Here is a 27200-nt window from a genome sequence, read left to right as displayed (position 1 = left end):
CGTGAAATACGTAACTTTTAACGTCTTTTAAAAATCTAACATTACAGGAAAAGCGAAGTATACAATGTAACATGTTGGTCAGAGAAACGTTTTTCATTACACTTTTCACACAAATAGGATCATGTAATGACACAACTAATTATTTAATTGTAAAATAATTCATTTAAATTTTCTTAAAGTAGTTTCTACAGCTTTCAGAGATGAATAGTTCAGCTCTCAGGGCTTGTTGTGCTGCTCGGCATGAGGCGGAGCAGCAGCGGCGCAGTCACGTGACACGACACATTCACGGGGGGGGTCATCCAGTGTTTCCTCTAAAACACCTAATAATAATGGTAAGATATTAGCGACCGTTGCGTGCTCCGACTGTATGATGTGTGCTGTATATTCGCCGTTAAATTGATCACAGCAGTGATGGTGTCAGAGGGGCACTGCGATCTATTGGTGGGCTGTTTTGCGTCTGTGAAGATAGCCGTTAGCTTAAGCGTTTGAGATGCGAGGCCTACGTACACTTAATTATTCACGTTTATTTCCTCTGTCTTGGTAAATTCTACTAGCGGTTTAACATTTGGCATGCAGGTGTAGTAAACTTACACCCGTTATGTTTTGCTGTCTTTACAATTCACAAGTTTTGTTCAAAATGAGCTAATTTAAACTGCTAATCCTGCTAGCATTAGCCTTGTTATGTCTTCACAGCTAGGTTTATATCGTTATTTTTATTTATCTTAATCATACATCTGTGATACGTTTATATGCAGCTCTTTGTTTACATGCGCATTTACATATTTGAAGAGTTGCAGTGTTTTTAGTATGCATAACATAAGCGATGTTTGGTCTCTGGTTCATTCATTCAGTTTTAAGCAACCCATAATCAGTTATGTATAACATTACCGTTTATCATAACACTTTAAAATTCCTATTCACGTTAAGTTTGTTAACTGTGTGGTACTGACACTGGGTCGTTAATGGCTGTTTATTGTCATTACGTATGTCAACCCCTCAGCCCCCCCACCCCACCCCAGCCTGTGCAGACCTCTGACACTTCAGTAATATGAGCCTACTGTAATTCATTTTTAAACAATATTTTTAAGTAATATACAATTATTGAACAGTAGTGAATATACAAGAGGAAGTGTCAAGTTTGTGAATATTAAGGTTATTTGAACATTCAGCAATGATTCATTAAATTGATAAAAAAAAATGAAAGTATAGATATTTATAAAGTTTGAAAAAGATTGAAAACGACAATTTTGCAGAGGTTTGAAGACAAATTACAGGAGAGGAAATTTTATTTAATTTTATTTTATTTATTTGCTGAACTGATCTATAACCCCCCCTTTTTTTTTTTTATACAGAAACCCAAAATGACAAATATGCATTCATACATGGTTATCACGTTTTAGTTCTAATCACTAAAGTTCTGTCATTAAATAGTGCTTAATACCATAATATAATGCTTTACTGACTGATAAAGATGCTAAGATTTAAGAAGCTGTGCCATTTTATAAAGATAAGCTGATTGGAATCGTGTGTGTGTGTGTGTGTGTGTAAAATAGTATATCAGTCTGGTGAGTAAACTAAAAATTTTACTAGCCAATGGCGATTATATTGGTGTAGAGGGTTGTTGGAACAGTGGATAAAGTGTTCACAAGCTGTATTAAATGACATCTTTCTTTCGGTTGAAACACTGATTGAGTGATAACCTGAGATATGACTAATTTATTTTGGTAAGTTGTACTGTATCTTTCAATGTTCATTAATGTTTATTTTGCACGTTAACTTCTATTAAAGTGGAAGAGACCCGTGCTCTGTGCTGTTACTTGAACTGAAGCTGCTACAGCGCTCTGCCATGCCACATTAAAGAGTGTCAAAACGGCCCTATATTCAACACAAGAAACATTTTTCTTCATGCAGGTTAATGTCTGACATGCTTTTCTAACACCTTTTGATTGAAAGGAAATAATTTGCCCTGGTTATTGTCTGTTTTTAAGCAATCAGCACCCTTTGATTGTATTTTAACCAAAGTGGACCATCTACGGAATCAATTCTATAATATAATTTTTTTGTTGGGTTTCAGGCCATGTTGGGCTGTCAGTAATGGAGCGAGCTGATGCAGCTTCAAAGGAGGCTTCTAATCAGAAAGTAAACAAGGGTCAAACTCCTCCCTCAGAAATCAGACGTGTTATATAAGAGTGGGATACATGTACAAATAATAAATTATATGGAATTACATGCATCCAGAAATTTAATGCAATCTCTTAATCTCTTTTAAAGCTAGATTTGATCAAGTGGTAATTACCAGATGTCGCATAGGTCATACAAGACTGAAGGTCCTAAATTTTCACGTATATTTTTCATTTTTTTCGTATTCGTCATCCTTTCCTATCAAAATGCATGTTATGGATTCGAAAACACAGAAAATTTAACCCGATCCGAATTTTTATAACAGACAAAAGTTTCAGAGGCAGTGTATAAACTTGATTGACACGTTAGGTCGTATTTATGGTGTTATAACGTGCAAATATTTCGGACGGAAATTTTGGACTCCGTGTGCAATGACTTTTACTCACACATTCTTGCTTAAAGGCCCTATTCCGTGCAGGTTCCTTTTTCTGTCAAACATATTTTATTGGACTGTCCAGCTTTTAATGAATGTAGAAAACCTTAATGAAGTCAACTCCCTTAAAGAGTTTAGTATAATTTTATCATATGTTAATGTAAAAAATCTTGTGTATTTGTTATACTTATATTTTTTTTATTGTTTTTGCCATGAAAAGAGGCTAAGATGCTAACATGGCATTTAATAAATATATACTACTACTTAATAATCAGCTGATGACCGATAGTGCAGATAATTGCTTTTATCAGCCGAAACAGATTATTGGCCAATACCTCCCTATCGTAGAAGCTATTATAAAATGTAGAAAATGGTAATAATTTATTTTCTATCCAAACTTTTTACTGATGGGACATACAATACTGATGTTTTTATTAAATTTAGACGCTAGTTTCTAGTTTGATTTTTTGGCTGCACCTGTCTCTTCCAGCCTACCACACAGCAGTCACCTCAGGATGAGCAGGAGAAGCTGTTGGATGAAGCTGTGCAGGCAGTCAAGGTTCAGTCATTTCAGATGAAACGCTGTCTGGTGAGTTAAGTACATGCACGTTTACAGTTTCTGTAACACTGTTAATCCATCCACAGCAGTGATGCTTCATGCTTTTAACCATTAAAACCAAACACACACACACAAAAAAATTATATTTATATTAGAGTCTTAAAGCTGCACCCTTAATCTGTTTATGAACATTTATGTTCTTCATCCAGGACAAGAACAAGTTGATGGATGCACTGAAACATGCTTCAAATATGTTGGGGGAGTTGAGGACTTCTATGCTTTCTCCCAAGAGCTACTACGAACTCTGTATGTTTCCATTGCATTGTGTTTAAATAGAATAGAAATCATCTGCACTCTCTATTCTAACATTTAATATTTAATCAAACATTAAGAATTTTCTTGAGTATTAAAGAACAGTGTACTATACAGGTGCTGGTCATATAATTAGAATATCGTCAAAAAGTTGATTTATTTCACTAATTCCATTCAAAAAGTTAAACTTGTATATTATATTCATTCATTACACACAGACTGATATATTTCAAATGTTTATTTCTTTTAATTTTGATGATTATAACTGACAACTAAGGAAAATCCCAAATTCAGTCTCTCAGAAAATTTTAATATTACTTAAGACCAATACAAAGAAAGGATTTTTAGAAATCTTGGCCAACTGAAAAGTATGAACATGAAAAGTATGAGCATGTACAGCACTCAATACTTAGTTGTGGCTCCTTTTGCCTGAATTACTGCAGCAATGCGGCATGGCATGGAGTTGATCAGTCTGTGGCACTGCTCAGGTTGTTATGAGAGCCCAGGTTGCTCTGATAGTAGCCTTCAGCTCTTCTGCACTCTTGGGTCTGGCATATCACATCTTCCTCATCACAATACCCCATAGATTTTCTATGGGGTTAAGGTCAGGCGAGTTTTCTGGCCAATTAAAAACAGGGATACCATGGTCTTTAAACCAGGTACTGGTAGCTTTGGCACTGTGTGCAGGTGCTAAGTCCTGTTGACAAATGAAATCTGAATCTCCATAAAGTTGGTCAGCAGCAGGAAGCATAAAGTGCTCTAAAACTTCCTGGTATACGGCTGCGTTGACCTTGGACCTCAGAAAACACAGTGGACCAACGCCAGCAGATGACATGGCACCCCAAACCATCACTGACTGTGGAAACTTTACACTGGACCTCAAGCAACATGGATTTTGTGCCTTTCCTCTCTTCCTCCAGACTCTGGGACCCTGATATCCAAAGGAAATGCAACATTTACTTTCATCAGAGAAAATAACTTTGGACCACTCAAGTCCTGTTTGAAGTGAGATGCTTCTGACGCTGTCTGTTGTTCAAGAGTGGCTTGACACAAGGAATGCGACAACTGAAACCCATGTCTTGCATACGTCTGTGCGTAGTGGTTCTTGAATCTGCAGTCCACTCTTTGTGAATCTTCCCCACATTTTCGAATGGGTTTTGTTTCACAATCCTCTCCAGGGTGTGGTTATCACCATTGCTTGTACACTTTTTTTTTTTTTACTACATCTTTTCCTTCCCTTCACCTCTCTATTAATGTGCTTGGACACAGAGCTCTGTGAACAGCCAGCCTCTGTTGCAGTGACCTTTTGTGTCTTGCCCTCCTTTTGCAAGGTGTCAATGGTCGTCTTTTGGAAAACTGTCAAGTCAACTAGACTGAGAGACCATTTAAAGCCTTTGCAGGTGTTTTGAGTTAATTAGCTGATTAGAGTGTGGCACCAGGTGTCTTCAATATTGATCCTTTTCACAATATTCTAATTTTCTGAGATACTGAATTTGGGTTTTTCCTTGTCAGTTGTCAGTTATTATCATCAAAATTTAAAAGAAATATCAGTATGTGTGTAATGAATGAATCTAATATACAAGTATCACTTTTTGAATGGAATTAGTGAAATAATCAACTTTTTGATGATATTTTAATTATATGACCAGCACCTCTACATGTGATCTGTAGAAATTTAGTTTATTTATTGTACTCTACTGTTGTTGTAGACATGGCCATCTCTGATGAGCTGCATTACCTGGAGGTCTATTTGACAGATGAGTTCGCCAAAGGCCGCAAGGTCTCTGACCTCTATGAGCTTGTTCAGTATGCAGGCAACATCATCCCTAGACTGTGAGTATCTCAGGAAATCTTCCCAAATACTATAACTGCACGAGACATTTTCGAGATTTTGCCATTTTGGTCACATTGGCCAACACTGTGACAATAAAATAAAACTGCCAATAGAGCAGTCTGCATTCATTTGGGCATCTTGTTATGATCCACAATTTCACAAGTATGCTGGCACTCAATTTTCAATATGCGCTGCTTGTGTATTTCTCCTGAAGATTCTTTTTCCCCCTCATTGTCTTTTTCTGGCACTCACTCTCTTTTGGCTAGTCTAGTCTTTCCACCAGCTGTTTATCAGTGCCTGCACATGTTGACTTTGTAGCCAGTCAATACTTATATCTAATGTCTTAACACTGTTCATTCATTCTATTACGCAGCATCAATTTCCATTTAGAGTGAACCATTTAGAGCAGTGGTTCTCAACCTTTTTTGGGCCAGCGCCCACCCTTACCCATTACTCAGGTTCCTCACCGTCCCCCATCAAATAAAAAATAGTCTAATTGTCTTCACAGACAATTGAATATTATTATTATTTTGTGTTTATAATGAGGACTGGTATTATATTTACAATAGCATTAAAACGAATGGGGTCATTACTTTTAAAGAAATTAATTCAAGGATCCATTAAATTGATTAAAAAAAAAATGAAATTACAATTAAATACATTTTTAAATAGATTATTTGTAAATAAGTGCAATAACATTTATTTACAATGAGTTTATTTTTTAGCATGTTGGTGATTTTCATTGCTAAATACTTGGTGACGTTGTTGCCCCAAATTTAAAAAGACTTCCACAGGGGCATTTTTACAGAAGAGATTTTAGTTTGTTCTTCCATTCCTGGCAGAGTGAGTGTAGTGGAGTGGGGTGATTTATGACTGGTGCGAGTAGTTTTCAGTCACTTCGAAAGCACTTCACTAACACTCCATCACGAGCACAATTAATGCCAACAGCCCATAATATACCTGCATTTTATCAGGATTTCACGGATTACACATCATTAGTTTGACAGATGTGTGGATCACTTGAATCAGAAAGATGATGAAGGTTATACTGACGGCGATGGACAAGTGCTGGAGGTTATATCTCAAGCTTGTTTGGTTGTAGCATGTGGACAATCACAATTGATTGGGTGAATTCACATTTTAAACAGTTTATTGTACAGGAAGCTAATCTCTGCTCTAAACTAATGTGCTGCTACACTACATGCACACACAACACACAAGCTTGCACATAATGTACATTCAGGACAAACATTCAGGAGTGCAGAAAATTGTCAGACTGTCCTGTGATTTATCATTTATCAGCTTTCAGTGAAAATAATAGGCTTATTTATCCCTTAGTGTTAGATAATGCCCTGTTTTTGAGAAAATATTGAATTTCCTTTTTTTTCTGACAGTGGACAAAGTAATTTTGGTCAAAAAAAATACCACATTTATACATGCAAACGGAAGAAATGTAAACCCTCCTTTACTATGATTTTGTGAGTATATTTTAAAGTTTGCTTACAAATACTTAAATGAAAACTAAGTAATAAGATGGAAAACATATGCTCCTTATTCTCACAAACACTGCAGTGTGATTGAGGGCTCCATTACTCCACCCCGCTCAAGGCAGCACCGTGCTCAGAGAGACAGCTGTCCTGGAGCTGCCCAGAATGGAGAATGTCATTTGTCCGGAAGCATGGTTTGATGCAGACAATAGCCAGGTTTCCATCCAACTCATTTGAATTTAGTGATGTCAATATTTGATAATTTCCATGATCGATCGTGGTTTATATTAACGATTTCTAACCTTAATGTTGCAAAATGCGTCTGCTGCGGTATTATTATTATGTGCAAAAGCCACTTGGGGAAAAAAGCTTTCTCACCCGAATTAAAGGGGTTTTAGTCTGAATAAAATGCTTGTAGCAGGACTGTAAACTAAAAATCAGCAGCACATATCGGCCATCAGCTGGCCCTGACCTCTAAACATCAGCATCGGCTATAGAAAAACACATATCGGTCGATCATCTGTAGTTGTACTGCATCAGTCCAACAGAAGTTTAATTAAAAAGCGCATCACATGGCTCCAGGGGTGAACAAAGGCCTCCTGTAGCAAATCGCTGCGTTTTTTAAAGAAAAATATCCATATTCAAAACGTAATAATCACTTTAATCTAGGTTGCTCTTACGGTTGTAAATGAAGCAGTTCTGGGGGAATGACGGATGAGGTCAGCTTTGGGCATGCGCTGCTCAGAAGTGTTGCATGCAGAAAGGCAAAGGAGAGTTCAAAACAAAATAACATTCACTAATTATAAGTACAAATCGTGGATTTGTGAAGAAGAATGTTGGAGGATTTTGATATAAGCCAAGAGGACACTGGTTTTCCTTTGCTAAAATAAGAAAACTTTGCTTCTTTTGGTCCTGTTAACAAACGTTAGTTTTCAAGAGACTCAACGGCGCATGCGCAGTACTGACCTCATACGTCATTCGCCCCGGAACTGCTTTTGTAAACAACTGTTGGTGAAAGCTACATTAAAGTGATTATAACTTTTTGAATATGGATATTTTTCTTACGAAAACACATTGATTTCCTTACAGAAGGCTTTGTTCGCCCCTCAGAGCAGTGTGAGTATTAAACTTAAACTTCTCTTGGACTAATGCAGTAAGACACCCGCTGAGTAGCATCCTACTAGCAACAGCTTTAGGTTACCTTTCCTACAGAACAGGTCTATACCTTGTAATTTTATTGAACAAACTGTTATTTTATCTTGTTTACAAGACGGCATGACATTTCTGTCTCTACATGGTCCCATGTTTACAGTTCTCCTATGCTCCTCTCTGTATCATGCATGGTGGAGTTCTGCCCCGATGCGCGTGCGCACACACACACACACACACACAGAAAAAGTTGCATCAACCACCTGAAAAGCAGACAAAAATATCTGCTTATTTTTAAAGCTGCACACTTTATGGATAATCATCATAAAATGAAAATGTTCCGTGGGACAGTTCAAATAATTCAGTCGTGATATTGACTGCTGTCATTAAAAGAAACACATGAACACCATGATTCCCCCACCCCCCAAAAGCTGTAAACCCATGCTTCTCATTGCAAATTCAGTGGAATGCTGTAATCTTCTATTCACAGAAATGTTGGAAATTATGCAGATTTTAAAAGTGTAAACCATGTATTAAAGACAAGTGTAACATTGTATTCCCAAGTGCATGTTAAACTCGCAGCACATGCACTGATGGAGTTAGCTGCATTCACTGTGAGCTGTTGTACTCCACTAAAAACACTTGATCACATGCTGTTTGCAGTATATTCACAGCACAGTGCTGCACTTCACTGTGAAACATGCCGTGCAATGAACTATATACTTGTTTTATGAAAATACAAAATGTTGAATTTATCAACTTGCTGTTGGAGAGAAAAGACTAAGAAAAAGAAAAGAGAAATGCATCTGATATCAGTTTATGGAAACTCTGGAAAATGGGCCAGATTTACTAACAGCTTACACCAGTGCAAATCCTCTCTTGGCAGTAAAAACAACTGTCAGGATTTACTAAATATATGAAACAATTAAGGATGAAAAGGTGTTGACAGTAACATTTTTAGATGACTTTATTGCGTTAGAATTTTTCTAGGAGTTAACCTTTAAAATGAGAAAAATTATGCAATTTGATTTAATAAGTTTGGGGCATGTCTTAACTTGACATGGATATGATAGTTGCTGATTTGCATTGTTCTTGGTAAATTGCTTTGATCATTATGGAAATTGAAGCTGGTTGTGTTTGTGTTCTTTAATTAGAAATTGAGTGTTTTATGGGATTGTGGCCTCCTGCTAATCTGCCATATTTAGTAAATCTGGCTTAAAACACTTTTGTTATTTGTTGAAAACCGTCTTAATTAAAAATATGGAAATGTGTAAATTAGTATCGATTGAATTTGAATTTTTCAGGCATTTTGAAAAATTTATATTTCACAAAACAGCAATGGAAAGTTTTTTTTTTTTTTTTTTTTCTTCTACTTCACGTTTACCAGTCAAGTGGCATATGTAAAAAGTCATATGATCATTTTTCAGTGTACTATAACCTCCAAGAAAAAATTGATACCTGGCAGCTCTCAAATATAAGGGGCTTTTTCATGCCATTAATGATTAGACAGTTCACACAGTACACGTCTGTGGCATTTTACGACTCTGGCACGGCCACCGGAGCTGAATCCATCAACTCCAGTCAATTCTTGTGTTTATACCAGCTGCGCTCCACATTTCAGAATAATCACAGAAGTGTCTCTCAGTTCTGCTTATGTAAAGTTACACCTTCAATTAAAAATAATGGCAATTGCAGTGGCTGCAATATACAAAACCCTACCAGAATCCGTCGCAATGACTTATTGAGGGAGCTAAAAATTATGTTTTAGTCACATAACATTGGTTAATGGAAATGCCATTTTATAAAACATGGCTAAAGTTTTGTGCAAATCTGTAATGGAAATGCAGCTAGTGTTTCTACCACATAACCGCTTGGGTGTATTACAGAAAATAAAGTGATTCCTGGGTTACTCCTTGGAGTGTGGTTTTTAATAATAGCTGGAAGTGCTAAAATGGTGATCAGGAGTTGGCCATCATTGGGGAGCCTGGCAAAGGCAATGTCCTTTGGGGCGACACAAGGCACCCCCACTCACTTGCAGAAAAATGTGCACTCCAGTTCTCTGACTCAACTTCAGTGCTTTCATGGCATTGTGCCTGCTATCATTTCTGCCCACACCTCTCACTGAAGGCACTGTAATCTAGTCAGTAACTTATTTCTGATCCGCTATAGTGCTCTTATTTCAGTTGCTCTCTCTATATGGGTTGAGTGATTGAAAGCAATCTCTCTCTTAAATTAAAATCTGTTAACCTGCTAGAAGCCAATACAGTTGATCTCTAATGTTAATTTATTGTGTAGATAACAATAACATAAAAGATCTGAAATGTTTTTGGGGTCTGAATTTGTTGCTGAAAGGACAGAAGACTTTTTTTGTTAAGACAGATGTCCACTGCCAGGTTAATTTGGCACTGAGGTAAATGTGTAGGGCTGAATGTATGTAAATAAAATGCCATCAGTAGCACTTTGTTGTTATTATTCAGAGCTCATTTTTGTTGCCTGGCCATGAGAATCAGTAATCAACTTTTGAGCATGTGCCATTTTATGGTATATGCTTCTGATTCTGATTTTGTGTGGCTGTTGCTAAAGACCAGGGTTGGGTGTCCAAGTAGCAGTGTAGCCCATTCAAATGGTAAAATGTTTTTAATGTTTGCATGCACTTTTACAGCTGTGGGGATAATCAAATGCCATGCAAATCTGTCCTGGGTTTAATATGCAGTGCTGGAGAAGCATTTTTTCTTGTGAATCAGTTCATTGTGAATGATCTGCAAAGTCATCACTATGCTAGCAAATCAGTTCAGCCTAAATAGCTCATCCTCTGAAATGTAGCAATGGAAATCCTGATTACTCGAAGGCTATTTAATAGGTCTGATCATGCAAATTAACATTATTACATATTATTTAAATGTAAGTCAATATAAAGTAATTTCTAGAAATAAATTATACATGTACAGAATACATTTTTATGGCATTTTATTTTCTGTATTGAAGATTTCTAACACTTTGCAGCAGCTGTGGTTTGTTAATGGCTTAATCATCCATTTGAACCATCTGAGAATATTGAAAGTCATCAAAAGTAAATGCTTAAAATATATTGGGATGTTTAAAAAAGCAGCCCGGCCCTTTTCACCACTCATTCATTTCTTCTGAATGTAATTAGGTGGTGTCTTCAAATTTTGTATTAAAATGTCTTAGATTTCATTCCCCTAAAAATGTTTGTGTCAGAATTATTATAATTTTACTACATCCAAATGCTAATTAATCTACACAAAGAATTCAAAGTGTAGCGAAATAAACTTCTCAAATCCTCTGAAATCAGTCCGGCTCGGGGAATAGAAAGTGTTGCTTTTGTGCCTGTTACTGATAAACAGTGCAGATGTCTTTTATGTCTCAAGTATTTTGTATTGCTTATATTGTAAAGGATAAATGCAGCGTATGGTGTTAAACACTTATCTTCTAGGGTTCAAGCACATCCATCTTTTTATTATAAAGCTCAGTTATATTTGCTTTGGAGTCCTCTGATCTGAATTTTAGTGCTTTAGTTATCTGGTGCCTTTTGTTTTCCCACTTTTTGCGGTCATTGAGTCATATCGCTCATTAACTTCTCTCTCTTTGGCTTCTCAGGTATCTGTTGATAACTGTCGGAGTGGTGTACGTTCGCTCTTTCCCCCAATCCCGCAAAGACATCCTAAAGGACCTGGTGGAAATGTGCCGTGGTGTGCAGCATCCACTCCGGGGCTTGTTCCTCAGGAACTACCTTCTGCAGTGTACGCGCAACATCCTGCCTGATGATGGAGAGCAGGCCGAGTATGACACTCCTTATCTAATGGCTGTGATAGCACCTCAAGTAGCTCAAGAGTATTGTGACTCACACTGAGCCATTTAAATGATGCCGTAGCATAATCCTGTGGGCTAAAATACAATTTAAATCATTGCTAGGAAAAGTCAATTTCCCCACGTCCAGAGCTTAGACTGCTTTTGACGGAAAAAAAACACTACAAAATCTCATTATCTGCTAAGCACTGAATGATTACCAGTGTTCTCTCCTGTGTGATGTAGGGAAGAGATGACTGGGGACATTAATGACTCCATTGACTTTGTGCTGCTGAATTTTGCCGAGATGAATAAACTGTGGGTGCGCATGCAGCATCAGGGACACAGTAGGGACCGAGAAAAGAGAGAGAAGGAGAGACAAGAGCTGCGCATCCTCGTAGGGACCAATCTGGTCCGACTGAGCCAGCTGGAAGGCGTCAATGTGGAAAAGTACAAACAGGTGCGTTTTGGTTTCAGTGCTCCAGGGCAGATAAATGATCTTACTGCAAAGCCCATAACGCTCTGTTAAAGGTTTAAAAGGGTGCATTGAAATTAGATTTGACCTTGATTACCTGTTTATTTGTGGGAACCTCAAGCTAGCACTTAGCATAAATCACTGGGTAAAAGAGCCATTGATGGAACGACAACAGCGTAAGAGGTCACGGCATCTTTTGATAGTCCTTTGAAAGCTGTTTGTTAAAGCTCTCCATGTTCACGTTCATGAATTAACAATGTGACAGGCTCAATATGTTCTCATTTGATTTTTAAATTCAAGCACCCATACATATGCATAACACTTTGCCCGCAGGGCAGCTTTCCTGATGTACTTTATGCTTTTCTAACTAGAGGTTAATGCACATTTTCAGCTTGATATGGCAAATCAAAATGTAGTAGGTTTCATATTTGACTTAAATAATTAATAATTTAAATATTATGTTTGACTGAGTGTGGAATCATGGGAGTTGTGGTCTTCATCCCCACAGCCGATGCAGTCCGATGGGGCAGAAATCATGTTAATGGTTGAGCTAATGATTTATAAATGTAGTAAAATGAAGCAGGGTGAGACTGAAAGCCGTTGAAGCGAAACGAGGCCGCTGAATGAACGTGACACACAGCTCGAAAGCAGTGGAGCTTTTGCCACAGTCAACCATTCTGCTTCTTCCAGTCATGCATATGTGGGGAAAAAGCAGCACTGTTTTATCACACTAGATACGTTTGAAAGTTCTGTTATAATGCTTCTCTGTGCGGTCATCACGGTATTAAAGTGTCTTTGGTGTTTCAATGTTTTCTACAAATCGAGGGGTTATGACATCATTGGCAGGCGACACAATGACACTGTGGACACGGTCATAAAATATAAGCATAAAATTGCTTATTTCTCTGAATTTAAACATTCTTCAAAACATTTAGGATAATGTAAGTACACAAGTCAGCAAAATATATAACAATGTTCTAGTGGTTTTTGGATATTGTACCTTTAAATGCTCACTTTTCTTTTTTTTTCTTTTTTTTTTTTTGTTTGAATCACAAGTGTTGGATTTGGGAAATATAGAATACTCAGCAGGAATAAATAACATTTTAAAATGCAATAAAATAGAAAAGTTATTTTAACGTATAATAGTATTTCACAATATTGCTATGTTTAGTCATTTATCTTTTTAAAAAAGGGGGGGGGGGGGTCCTTGTTGAGCATAAGGATTTTTTGGGGGGATTATTTAAATCTTACCCCAAACTGTAGTGCATAGTAAATTTCACAGACCTGTTTAATGTCTAGTGGTTTTAAAGCAGCATGTACTCTAGGCAGAAAATTTTAGACTTTGCTGCATGCTGCAGAAGGATTTGTCAGCTCTAACGAAGCTTGTGGTAAATATGTGTCGACTCCCCACAGGTCGTGTTGTCTGGGATCTTGGAGCAGGTGGTGAACTGTAGAGACTCTCTAGCACAGGAATACCTCATGGAGTGCATCATACAGGTACAGAAATATCCCAGCATCACTAATCATCCTGTTGTACTTGACTGTAGGAGTCTATCTTTTAACATGCTCCCCTTGGCCCAGTTATTTAAAGTAGTCGCTGTGGGCATGTTATAGTTAATGCCCTCACAGTTTTGCCTGCACTTTCTTTTTTCTGCAGGTCATTCCGGATGAGTTTCACCTGCAGACGCTGAACCCGTTCCTTCGCTCATGTGCCGATCTGCATCAAAACGTGAACGTCAAGAACATCATCATTGCTCTTATTGACAGGTGGCTTGTTGTGCCAATTCAGCTTATACAGAGATCTGTTATTTATGTACTGCATCTTTTTTAACATTTTTATAACTGCTGCTGGTTATATAATGCAAAGAAATGTTAGCACTATATTTTACAGCATCTGGTGCATATTACATGTAACTAACCCTAAACCAAACCCTTTTTTGTAACACTAAACATTTTGTAAGTACATGTAGTTTATAAATGCTCAGTACTTAAATGTATATTTACACTGTAACAAGGACACCATAAAATACAGTGTAAACAAAGAAATGTATACATTTTAGCTCAAGTTTGGGTCATTGTATATGGAGTGTTGTTTGATTGTCATCTCATCCCACAGATTGGCCTTGTTTGCTCACAGAGAAGATGGCCCTGGAATCCCTGCTGAAATCAAGCTATTCGATATTTTCTCACAGCAAGTGGCAACAGTCATACAGGTATAATATCATGCAGTACCTTTATTGAAATATTGAGTAACTTCGTAAAATCATTAACTAAACTCTAAATGATTATAATGTTGCTGTCCTTATTTTTTCTTGTCAGTCTCGTCAGGACATGCCATCTGAAGATGTTGTTTCACTTCAAGTGTCTCTCATCAATCTGGCCATGAAGTGCTATCCTGAGCGTGTGGACTATGTGGATAAAGTGTTGGAAAGTACTGTGGAGATTTTCAACAAACTCAACCTGGAGCAGTGAGTATTAGTTTCAATGTTTTTCTCACACCATTTGGCAGATCAGCACATGGTCAAAGCAACACCCACACTCTTTAGCACCGCTAGTCTGTTGCTAAAAGATCCGTAGGCTTCTGCTTGCTTGAGGATCTGAGTGCTTATTTTCCTATATTTATAGCCTGATTTTGGGGTAAAGAAACTAAACTATTACATGAGATCATGCCTGTAATAACTAGGGAACCTCTTAAACCAGCATTCTGACCCTGATCTATATTTGAGCTGTTGCACTTCTGCTCATAGTCACTGGTGGCTATAAATGAACAAAGATATTCAAATAAAACAAGACCAGCTCAAAGTATTGAGATGTCATTGCTGGTTAAATGTTTTCAATTCTGTTTGTATTTGTTTATCTCTGAATGTCTTTGAAATATACAAAGCTTACAAAACCCAAAGGCTGAAACTTTTGACATCATAAAATGTGAATAGGGTCCTTGCATCGTGGTTCAGGCAGAAATAATTGCAGTTTAATTGTAGGGTTCTTCAAACCAGATTCGTTGAGGAATATTAATAGAAAATACTAACACATTAATACTAACACACTTAAATATTGTAGATCATAGGGTAAGGCGCCTTTGTTTGCATTTTTGTCTTTTTCTCGTGTTAAAAATAAACGTGATTGTTTCTTTGCTGACGTCCAAAATCTAACCAGACACCTAGTAATTTTGAGGGCGGATGGGATGCCACATAAACCATGATGACTCACTGTTTGCAGTCACAGTGAGTGACTGATCACAGCACAGGCCAGTCATGCTAAGGGCTGATATTTGTGACTAGCTGCCACTTCAGAACACGTCTGTTATGTTGTGGTAATGATTATTGGTGTCATACCTCAAGTCCTCCTTTTTTAATACAAATCAAAGTTCTGTAAATGCTGGATTTTTTTTATTTTTTATTTTTTTGATGAATTGTTTCACCACCATCAACATCTTAGTGTAAATTTAGCACATAGCTATACAAACCATCTGCCTTTTAAAATGCATTGGGCCTCAGTGGTAAGGTCACTCATTACAGCGTCAGTGTACCAGCGTCTATTTGTGACTTTTTGATTTCTTTAATGTCTTTTTGTGTAGCATTGCCACCAGCAGCGCAGTGTCTAAGGAGCTAACCAGGCTGCTGAAGATCCCTGTGGACACGTACAATAACATCCTCACCGTGCTTCAGCTCAAGCATTTTCCACCACTCTTTGAGTACTTCGATTATGAGTCACGCAAAAGCATGAGTTGCTACGTGCTGAGCAACATTCTGGACTACAACACCACCATAGTGGCCCAAGATCAGGTTTTTATCACATACACTACTAAATGGTCAGACTGGAGATTTTTATTTTTGCATGTCTCAAATGAAATCCCAGTAAGAGGTACTAGAAAGTTTGAGAGTCTTGTAGATGTCTAGTATCTCTTTGTACAGTAAATTACATTGACTTTTTCTTTACCATACAAAGGCATGGGGTCTAAGATTTTTTTTTTACATTTGGAAACCTATGCACACCAAAACGACATTTATTTGATTAAAAAAAAAAAAAAAAAAAGATTGTTGTTAAACATTATTACAAATTTAAAAAAACATCTGTTTTTAAATGTAACACATTCGTGTGATGGCAAAGCTGTCATTTAAGCAGCCAACCCAGGAGTTTTCAGGATATTTTGGTGAATAGAAATTTTAAAACCGCAATTATTTGAACGAGAAATCTTTTGTACGATTGTAAATCTCGTTACTGTCACGTTTGATGAATTTAATGCATCCTTGCTGAATAAAAAGTATCTTGCTGGCTCCAGATTTAAAACAAAAAAAAATCTTGCTATATTCAAATCAAACATTTGAATATTAGTGTACATTGAGATACTTATCTAAGTCTGCTCTTTTCGGGTCCTTTCACAACATTTATATTGGGTTAACACAGTATTTAGTTTTTGCACATCACAAATGCAAGAAAATAAAATCGATTGGTACTTCTATTTCCAGCTTGTTTAGCATAAATAACATCAATAATGCCTTTGGCCATAGCATGGCAAACCACAAACCTGTGTGGTGATGACCATAGTTTAATAGAGAAGAGCCAGATTTATGTTCCTTCAGTGGAGCTGGGCTGCTAATCTCACATCAAATTTTTTTATCTCAATAATTGTTCAGTCACGTCTTTAACTGATGATACTTCACATACTATACTTCTCCAACCAAAATATTTACTCTTGGGTCATTTTGGTCAATAAGTATGTGGAAGAAGATCTGCTATCATATTTATCTGCTATCATATTGTCTCAAATGAAGTTGTAATGTTGGTCAGGTTTAAGCAGAAATACAGAAAATTCTTAAGGGTTCACAAACTTTCTAATGCCATTGTATTAACTTTTTGAATATATGAATATGTAACCAATATTTGAGTCATTTGCATCTCTAATAGCAAGGGACTGACAGGTTCAGGTGGCCTACTGTCGGTTTCCTCCTTTTCTTATTATGCTGCGTGCCATGGCTTTAGAGCCCTGCATAAGTTTTTGATTGCTTTTGGCTTTAAATGGCGTTTCACACAAGCCAAGTGGTCTATTCTGCCTGTTTTTTTTAAAGGTGCATTGTTCATTCTCCTTAAAATCGGTGACTCCTAAGAAAAAAAGGTCAGCTATGACTCAGACAAGTCTAGCCATTGCACCGAGAGAGAAATATATTGATATTCCTGTGTTGAAGAAGGTTGGAGCTCCTCTGGCCTTTTCTAAGGACAGTACCAAAAAAGCACCATCTTTTCTCTCACCCCCTCATTTTATCAGCAGTGGAAAAGAGAGCACCGAGCACATAACAGCAGCGAGGAACCCTTTGAAGCCATTTAAATCTGTTTGCTGTAGAGCACAAAATTGCTAAAATAATGACTGGATGAGGCCAAGCTACAATTGAATAATCCAGCTCTGTTAAAAAGTAAATGTTGTACTATTTCAGTATGAGTGACATATTTACATGGCATTTTGAAAAGACACATTATTGCTTTAGCGTGACTAAATCAAACTTTTAAAGTGCACTAAGTGTTTGCACTTTACAGGGTCAGTAGCATACTTCTAGATTAATGGGAGAAAGTATTTTTAAAATGGGAAAAATTGCCTGCCCCATAATACATCTACTCATATTTAGATGCTCTCTCTCTCTTCACAAGTTCTTTAAAATTCATGATTGGCATTTTTTAGGGCCATCAAACAGCCTTCTGCTATGTCTTTTGCTGTGACTTTATTATTTGCATTCTAGGCATAATCTTGTGGCTCTTTCCCTGCAGGTTGATGCAATCCTGACCCTGGTGTCTACGCTGATCCAGGACCAGCCAGATCAGCCTGCTGAGGACCCTGACCCTGAGGACTTTACAGAGGAACAGAGCCTAGTGGGCCGCTTTATTCATCTGCTGCTTTCAGATGACCCTGACCAGCAGTATTTGGTACGCGTTCTTTCCTCTCTTACCCTCTCCTTTCATCATATATTTCAGACAGAGCAAAGCATTGTTAGCCTCCACTCAAAGAAGACTATAAAAATGCACCGCCATTAAGTGCTCCTTATTTGTGGGGAAAGTACTGCATGTTTCTTTGATCATTTCACGAGCACTGGATCCTAAGGAGAAATAATCCCCTTGATGGAGCATCATAAGCAAATGACTGGCAATGTCACGATTGTTTGACATCAGCCTGAACTGCTCTAATTAGCTCCCAGTGCATTCAATCAGTTGATGAGGTCATCATGCTGCGCAATGAATTATTCAGATCGATTCATCTACTCTTTGTTTCGTGCCTCCCACAGATTTTAAACACTGCCAGGAAACACTTTGGCGCTGGGGGGAACCAGAGAATTCGACACACACTTCCCCCGCTGGTGTTCGCTGCTTATCAACTGGCCTTCCGTTACAAAGAGAACTCCTCCTCGGTATGTCCCACATTCAACCTCGCAACATCCTACTCTGATACGTCATTACCTAAAACAAAGCCGAAACAAGGATGACGTTTCTGTTGGCAGGGCCTATCTGGTTGCAGGAAATGACAGTTTTATTGGAGCAGTCTATGGAAGCCGTGGAATAAAATAATTCAAATTATAGTTTATGTGTCAAAAATCTGACACTTTCCTCACAATTCTGATTCTCATGATTCTCTCGTTTCCACTCGGCTCAGACTCATATTTATTTTATAGTGTATATCCCACACTTCTGGATTTTGTTTCTCAGAATTGAAAAAGTGTTGAGTTAAATCGAGTAATAAAGTCCAAACTAAGAGATATAAACTTGCATTTGTGAGAACAATTGTCAGAATTGTTTGTGAGCTAAAATAGGTACATTTTAAGTAAAATGTTCTAGGTTTAAATAGTAGGCCTATTTGATGTTATAACTGTAGGGCTGATACAGTGCCTGTCTGAATATGTGAATATTATGTAAAGCTGTTGTTTAAGGTAATCACAGCATAGCCTATCGGTTTAAACATCAAATAGCATATTTGATTACAGTATTTTATATGCATTCCTATTCTGACATCCAAAGGAACAATAATGCATTTTTTATCTTATTCCATGGATTCTACTCATTTCCCTCTACTTGTTATCAGACAAAAGTCTTGTAGAAAAAAATCTCTTCTAACTAAATGAGTCTATTTTTATCAGTTTGATTGGAGAAATAAACAATTATTTATTTATTTATTTTTCAGATTTTTGGTTGGCTGCTCACTAGATTTGGTAATTAAGCCCCCGAGTAATTACACATTTATATAAAAGATAACCGTCTGTAAATCAAATGTTGTAATCCACATGGTAGTTCTGTTTGAGGTCAGCAGCCCATCTGTTGCATACAGAACCTTTAAAGATTCGAATCATTAAATTTACCATGAATTAATGAACTGTAATTTATGAAAACAGTGATAAACATACGTTCTTAGAATTCTTAATAAACCCTTTAAAGGTTTTCATTCGGCATCGATAGTGAGGAAACGATCGTACATCCTTTCCTTTTCTCATGGACACGGCTGCAGAAGCCTCATCTGCCGCTTTTTCACACTTCTGAAATGCACTCGCATTAGAATCACAGTTTATAATAGAAGCGATTTTTTTCACATATGTGTCAATCTTTCTCTTCCGCAGGATGATAAATGGGAAAAGAAATGTCAGAAGATTTTCTCATTCGCTCATCAGACCATCAGTGCTCTGATCAAAGCTGAGCTGGCCGAGTTACCCCTGAGGCTCTTCCTCCAGGGGGCTCTGGCGGCTGGAGAGATCGGCTTTGAGAACCATGAAACCATTGCCTACGAGTTCATGTCTCAGGTAGAGAAACATTTTGATTAAATGCCTGGTAGGTCACCTATCAAGATGAGTAACATGTTTGGATTCTTATCCTTGCCTCTCATGTTCATTACCATTCACAATGATACAGTAATAGCCTGAGAGCAAGACTAGATCAGAGGAATATTGCGTATTGTATTCACTCTCTCACACTCAACACTTTATTTCTGAAAAGCCTTTTCATTTTTGTATGTGTGTGTCCCAAGGCCTTCTCCCTGTATGAAGATGAGATCAGCGACTCGAAGGCTCAGCTGGCTGCAATAACGCTGATCATTGGCACATTTGAGCGCACGCGGTGCTTCAGCGAAGAGAACCACGAGCCCCTGCGCACCCAGTGTGCCCTGGCTGCCTCCAAACTGCTGAAGAAACCCGACCAGTGCCGTGCGGTCAGCATTTGTGCCCACCTTTTCTGGTCAGGACGCAACACTGACAAGAGTGGAGAAGAGGTTGGTATTTGTCTTCCACGGTTTTAAGGACCAATGAAATCTAAAATGAGTTCCTTTGTGACTATGAATAGGACTGACCTTAAGTTGTAATTGGATTGCAGGTTATGTAAGTCTCATTGAATAGTCTTGAACAAAGGTATGACCTTACAGTGAAATAAGGCGCCTTCGATTTTCAAGAGTCTTTCTGAGTGATCTCAGTTCGTTATGGTGGGAGTTTGAGCAGAGAAACATGCTATTTTAGATATGAAAATGAAAGTTTCAGTGGAAATTGATATTCAGGTATTTGCTTACATTTCAGACGCTTAAAACTTTTTTTTATTGTCAAGACGCTGTAGGTGGAAGATGTTCTCATGAGTCATTTGTATTGAGGTGAGAATTAAGGGTAAATTGCTCACAACAGTAAAGGAATCTGCCAGTGTTTTCATTGAAACTTAGTGATTCATTTCAGAAGCAGCATTTAGTGTAGGCTGGACACAGTTTGTTCAGAATGTGACGTCCTCTCTGCTTGTGCATCTTGACCTCTCATACACAAGTGTGAATTTTTGAGTTTTTCCTCTGGCTCCGTTCACACTGCTTCATTTTTCTAAGCACGCTCTCGAAATGCAGATGTAACTCCAAAAAATGAAGGTTGTAGGTTCAGTTAGAAGACTGTTACTCGTATTAACAACTGAATTCTGTGTGTGAATGTTTAACATACTGTAATCATCCAATCCAGTTTGCCAGTTTGAGGACATGCAACCAGAACAAGCACAAGTGACAGTGGCAAACACGAGCCAACAAGTTCATGGAGCTCTTTAGATGGATCGAGGATTGTTAGGTCCAGTAAAATCTGCTATCTCTGATCCAGTTCGTTTGCTTGCTTCCTTGGCTGAAGCATGCTGTATTTGCCCGCCAACTGGCAACCCGGGGTGTAGAACTCATGGGATAATTGGCAGTGGACGGGATCATGCAGGCCAAAATATAAACAGAAACACTGTCCCGGAACGGATATTTCTATATACAGTATCATGGCTGTATAGCACTGGTTTCTGAGAGGACAATATTTCAACTTAACATGTTTACTAAATCTCTGAAAACATTTAAGTCGTTTTATACTTACAGTACAGTAAATATATTGTTCCTTTAAAACTGCTCCTGTTTCAAAGTTTTTAGATGTTATTTGTGTATAGTTGTGAATAAAACATACCTGCAGCTGTTGTAAGTCATATTACATGCTATTAATTCATTTCTCCCATACTGCTAGTTTAGCTGTAGGGGGATCTGTTGCACTCATAGTACACATGCATCCATTACATATAATAGAAAGGTTTGGATTCAGTCCTAATGATATTTAGTGAGTTGACATGTGGCCAGCTCCTGAAATGCACCAGTGTGCCGTTTTGCAGTGCAGAGCTGTGGCTGTGAAAGTCATGTGGTTTTCTACTTAATATTTATCCTCCTTTAAAGAGTGTGCAGGTTGTCACGGTTGGTTTCATCCCTCCAGAAGGAGCTGCTTGTTTGGACATTTTATGTTTTTTAAGCATTTTGTTTAGACAGGTGTACTGCACACATGCTGATCCCTACAATCACTCCGTGAGGTTTGTGGCATTAATGTTTATTACATATTCAAAGACAAAGAATTACGGAACCTTGAACAAAAGACCGTAAACAATTAAAGAGGGAAAATTCAACTTGTTTTAGGCGCTGTCAAAATAAAAAGTTTGATTCCAATACTTGAAGGCCAATGTGATTATTAAAACTTTTTAAAAAATCAGATTATATATCTGATAAATCCGATACTGAGCTCCCGATACCAAACGCCGATACCGGACAGAGTGTGATAAGTGCCGTATTCAGATGAAACACAGACAGCAGAACGGAGTTATTATTAGAGATTAAGGATGTCTCTGAAGTATATGTATGCAGTTAATATAGTTTTAAATGTTCAGTATTAATGCCTGTATAGCTGATGTTCATGAGCTGATAAGCAGAAGCGCTTCACTTGTTGCAAATGCACATGTGCAAAGCCGACCTCATACGTCATTTCCATGGAACTGCTTCAATTTACCACAGTGAGCACAAGCTACAATAAAGTGATGATTACGTTTTGAATATGGATATTTTTCTTACAAAAACCCATCGATTCGCTACTGGAGGCCGTGTGAGACACTGTTTTTTATTTTTATGGATGGGCTCTTTTTATTTCACTTCTCTTGGACTGATGCATGCAACACCTGTTGAGTGACATTAAATAGCTTGAAATATCACAAACAATTTTTATACAACTCCGACTGGATTTGTCTGAAAGAAGAAAGTCATATACACCTAGGATAACTTTAGGGTGAATCATTTATGGACAAATGTTTGGGTGAAGTAACCCTTTAAGCATACACAACCTTATGAAGAAAGTGAAATTATCAGCCAGTGTGAAATGAACTAGGCTGTACTTGTCCCTCCATTCTGCACCAAAACAAATATGTGCGTGCGTTCTGCATATTGTGCTTGCTTCGTGGGTTTTTCTGAGTCGCTTTGCAATATAAATCACTCCATGTTTCAGCACATTTTAGTGGGCATAATTAGGTGTGAAAATAACTGAAGGATATATCTGTTTGATAAAAGAAGTTAACCAAATAACATTACTTTTTCTTTTTGTTTCTGTACCCAATATGAAAAAATTTACAAATTTAATGAAAACACCTGTACCTGGTATATTGGCAAGTAGGCCTACCAAAAATAAAATTATTGGTATCGGCCGAGGACTGGAAAATGTGGTATTGGAGCATCCCTATTTTTTATTTTTATTTTTCAAAATTTTGATGCTTCTGTTTACCAAAAGTTGTTTATCTATTTGTGTATACATATATTTCTTTCTTTTTTGTTTATTTTTTTAGCGAATAATTAGCAAACCATGACTAAATTTAAGTTCTGTTACACTTTCAGTGTGATAAAAAGAGCCACAATGTTCTTAAAACATTAACAGTTAAGACCGAATCTGAATCTGTCTTTCAAGTTATTTTCATTTTCTTTGCACTTTTAAATTAAAAGCATCTTTTGTATGATACCTTTGGAATATATCATGCCTGCATGACACGGGCGGATAGTCAAATGTGTATATTTTCATATTTTTTTGCTACAGAGCACATAGCGCATTGTAACTGACATTCTCCTTTGCAGTGATCAGTAATAATACATCAGCTCCCCTTGAAATGGTGTTAAATACAGAGGACCCGATGTTGCAATTGTGCTTATTTTCTTTTAGTAAGGATCGATAGTCAATGTTTTTGTGACTCGTAAATGCATGTGGAGAAATAGGATCATGCTGTGTTCCTTCTCTCGGCTCCACAGCATGTTCTTGGGAGGTATGTGTTGCCCCTAACAACAGAGCTTCCCAATCCAATTCAACTTCATACGCTGAGAAGTGGAGCTGGCTTAAGTGGCTTTTGCCAAGATAAAATGGAATAATTTGAGGCTGTTCACCGCAATCAGAACTGAAATCATTTTTTTTCATCTCTCTCTCTATTGTCAGATCCGTGATGGACGGAGGGTGATGGAGTGCTTGAAGAAGGCTCTGAAGATCGCTAACCAGTGCATGGACCCGTCCTTGCAAGTTCAGCTCTTCATCGAGATCCTCAACAGATACATCTGCTTCTATGAGCGAGAGAATGACGCGGTATGACCAGAGATGCCCTTTCACTCTTGACCATTCACTTCTCTTTCTACTTCTCCACTCTCTTATGCATCTTATTTCTTGATCTCCATTAACCTGTTGTCTTTACGGTCTCTGTTCTCATGTCTCTCACTCATTCTCACTTTTCCTCTCCGTGCTCCACATTTTTGTCTGGCGCAAGCAGCGCTAGATTATACCTAACTTGCACTTATCTGAGAGGAAGCATCTGTATCCATGTTCAATTTGAAGGAGATTGAGTCAGGACTTGCCGGAGCACATCGGGGCCACAGGGCAGCCGGGGCTAAGAGGAAGCACAAACAAACACACACGCAGTTAAAGTCAAGGTGTGCCCCTCAGCTGTCTGACTTATTACAGAGGTCGCTATAGACAGCTGAGCTTCATCCTAGGACAAGGGCCACTTTAAACGTGGAAATAAATGGGAGAATCAAAGCCAAAACAAATTCCCACGCTGCATTTCATTGAGACGTTACCTGTCTGTGTTTCTCCTGGCGTTATTGTGTTATGATGAAGAGCAGCATTGGGGATTGTTTAAATGATCTCAATGTTGTTCATTGTTTTTTTTATTTACAACACAGTGACAGAAATCAAAAGCTTGCCGTAAATCCGTAGTTTGACACCAGTGTTATTTTTGTGCGTTCATGTGACACTGAGTGTGAGAGTGTGTGGGTGTGTGAATTTACCTGAGATGCTCGTCTCCTCGTGTCTGGATAAATTGCTCACCGTGCTTTCAGTGAGTGCTTTTGTGCCTGGCACAGTTTTTGTACCATGTCTGCCGAGAGGGTTAGCGCTCACATTTATAGTAACAAGATAAGCACGGTTATTATAATCAACAGAACTGTCTATACTGCAAATTTTTCCATTTCTTCTTTTCCTATGGAAATGTGTTTGTCTTTCACATTTCTGGAGGAAAGTTTGGATTCTGTAATGTTTTTGAAAGAAATCTCAAGCTCATTCATTTAATTAAAAAAAATAAATGTAGTAAAAGCATCATGTTAAATAGAACAATTTAAAATAACTGTTTTCAGTTTTTATGTGTTTTAATGTGTAATTTATTCATCTGATGGCAACACTTTTAAAAATAAAGGTGCTTCACAATGCTATAGAAGAACCCTTTTTTTGTCTAAATGGTTCCACAAAGAACCTTTAACATCTGAAGAACCTTTCTGATTCACAAAAGGTTCTTTGTGGCAAAAGAAGGTTCTTCAGATTAGAAAAATGTAAGAAAGAGATGGTTCTTTAAAGAAACTTTGACTGAATGTTTTTTTTTAAGGCATCACTGTGGAGAACCTTTTAAGCACCTTTATTTTTAAGTGTGAAAGCTGAATTTTAGTGTCACATAAATAAGTCTAATGTGGTGTTAAAGAAACATTTTGTATTATTATCCAGGTTGGAAACAGTTGTGCTGCTATACAATTTGTGGAAACCATGAAGCATTTTGTTTAGGAGTCTTAATTAGGGTGATTAATAGAAAGTTCAAAAGAACAGCATTAATTTGAAACCGATCTTACTGATCCTAATATTTTGAACGGTAGTCCATCTTTAACAACACATTGTCATCGTCATTTTGATTGAAAATACTGAAAACCATGCAGTTTAGTGAGTCGGTAACTTACCAGTTACCTTCATTTTTGTTTTATTTATTTTTTTACACTTACCTTCATGTTGGACTTTATTTGAAGTCCTAGGGGTCATTTATTCATGAATTATCCTACACTGGTCTTGCTGCATGTTTTTAATTCAATACAAACAGAACTAGCTCATAAGACTAATTTGTTTAAGAATATGACTACATTGTTTGCCTTGCATATTGGTTTTTCTATCAGCCCACGAGGACAACTTCAACATTTCTTGCCATTACCGGTTTGGATCTTTCCTCACTAAATATATATATATATAATTTTTTTTTAATACTACAAAAAAATTTATTACATGATTATGATAGTCATTGAACATCAACTAATCACAGGGATTTAAGATCTCATACTTTATTATTTTTTTAACAACTTTTTAACACTGTCTTAGTTCATTATTTTCTGTCTATCTGTCCCTTTAATATGCATAAATCCACACCAGCCTGGATTTGCTCAACCTGTGTGCGTGTTTGCAGGTGACGGTCCAAGTCCTGAATCAGCTGATCCAGAAGATCCGCGAGGATCTCCCGAACCTGGAGGCCAGCGAGGAGACGGAGCAGATTAACAAACACTTCCACAACACACTGGAGCACCTGCGTCTGCAGAGAGAGTCGCCCGAGTCTGAGGGACCTGCTTACGAGGGGCTGGTGCTGTAGGAGCCTCACGCATTTACATTTATATTTGTGTACACACACGCATAGAGAGATATATGTATATGCCCACATGTGCACACCAGGGTATTCCAGCCAGGGGAAAAACAAAGCCAAACTCGCCTGCCTCTCTACCCATTCCTCTCATACTTTCTGTCTGTTTTTCGTCCTATGCCCATCTTTTATCTCTCTTTCTCATTTCGTGAGGCGTTTCCTTGTAAGAACAGTGGTTAGAGAACAGTGCATGCACTGCACTCCTGCTCTGCGCTTCCTTCAGACTACCATTCTCTCTTGACACTATTGCTGCCAGACAAATGAGCAAGAATAAAGCTATATATTTAAGAGAGAGAGAGAGCGAGAAAGTGTTGCTACACCACTTTCTCACCCCGCCAGCCAAACTGGAGAAAAAACGGCAGAGCTTTATTAAGCCTTGCATTGTTACAGTCTTTGCTTAGAGGACCTACTCTTGATTCTACTTTCTGTTTTCAGCATTAATATTTTCAATGCCATGCTGAATTAAAGACATTTGTGTAACTAATGAATAGTCTTGTTTCTCACCCTTTTACTTTGTGGCAGACACTTTGGTGGAGTTGGGACAGTGTGTTGACTAATATGTGGAAGGGGTGAACATGTGTATAGACTCTATTGATGAATGAGTTGCTGTGGCTGTGAATCGAAACAATGTCAGAAGCCTTCTCTTGCATCTTGTCTCCTTTTTTGAATTATGATTCCCCCTCCCTTCATCTATTGTATGTATAATCTAATTGTAAATCAGTTACAACAAAATATCATTGATTTCATGGCATTTGCACAAATAAAGAAAAATGATATTAACCCCA

The 27200-nt window shown here is 37.7% G+C and overlaps 1 protein-coding gene across 2 annotated transcripts; it reads left to right on the top strand.

Annotated features, from left to right (window-relative positions):
- The first annotated feature begins 177 nt into the window (after positions 1-177).
- Positions 178-27200, top strand: LOC113106175 (vacuolar protein sorting-associated protein 35). 2 transcript variants are annotated; one of them, XM_026267843.1, is made up of 17 exons: positions 178-332; positions 3045-3143; positions 3323-3419; positions 5135-5258; positions 11514-11696; positions 11949-12162; positions 13591-13674; positions 13835-13944; positions 14294-14390; positions 14497-14645; positions 15755-15962; positions 17938-18093; positions 18450-18572; positions 19770-19949; positions 20174-20413; positions 23919-24062; positions 26188-27200. In XM_026267843.1, exons 1-17 carry the CDS (start codon positions 201-203, stop codon positions 26365-26367), a joined length of 2520 nt encoding a protein of 839 aa, XP_026123628.1. In that variant the 5' UTR covers positions 178-200; the 3' UTR covers positions 26368-27200. The 2 variants fall into 2 exon arrangements, with proteins under 2 accessions (XP_026123628.1, XP_026123629.1); XM_026267844.1 differs by lacking the exon at positions 178-332 and adding an exon at positions 1891-1911.

Source organism: Carassius auratus, chromosome 7, assembly GCF_003368295.1.
Source record: "Carassius auratus strain Wakin chromosome 7, ASM336829v1, whole genome shotgun sequence".
NCBI classification, from domain to species: Eukaryota; Metazoa; Chordata; class Actinopteri; order Cypriniformes; family Cyprinidae; genus Carassius; species Carassius auratus.
The sequence above is the reverse complement of the archived record's forward strand: the minus strand, read 5'-3'. Positions and strand labels throughout refer to the sequence as shown.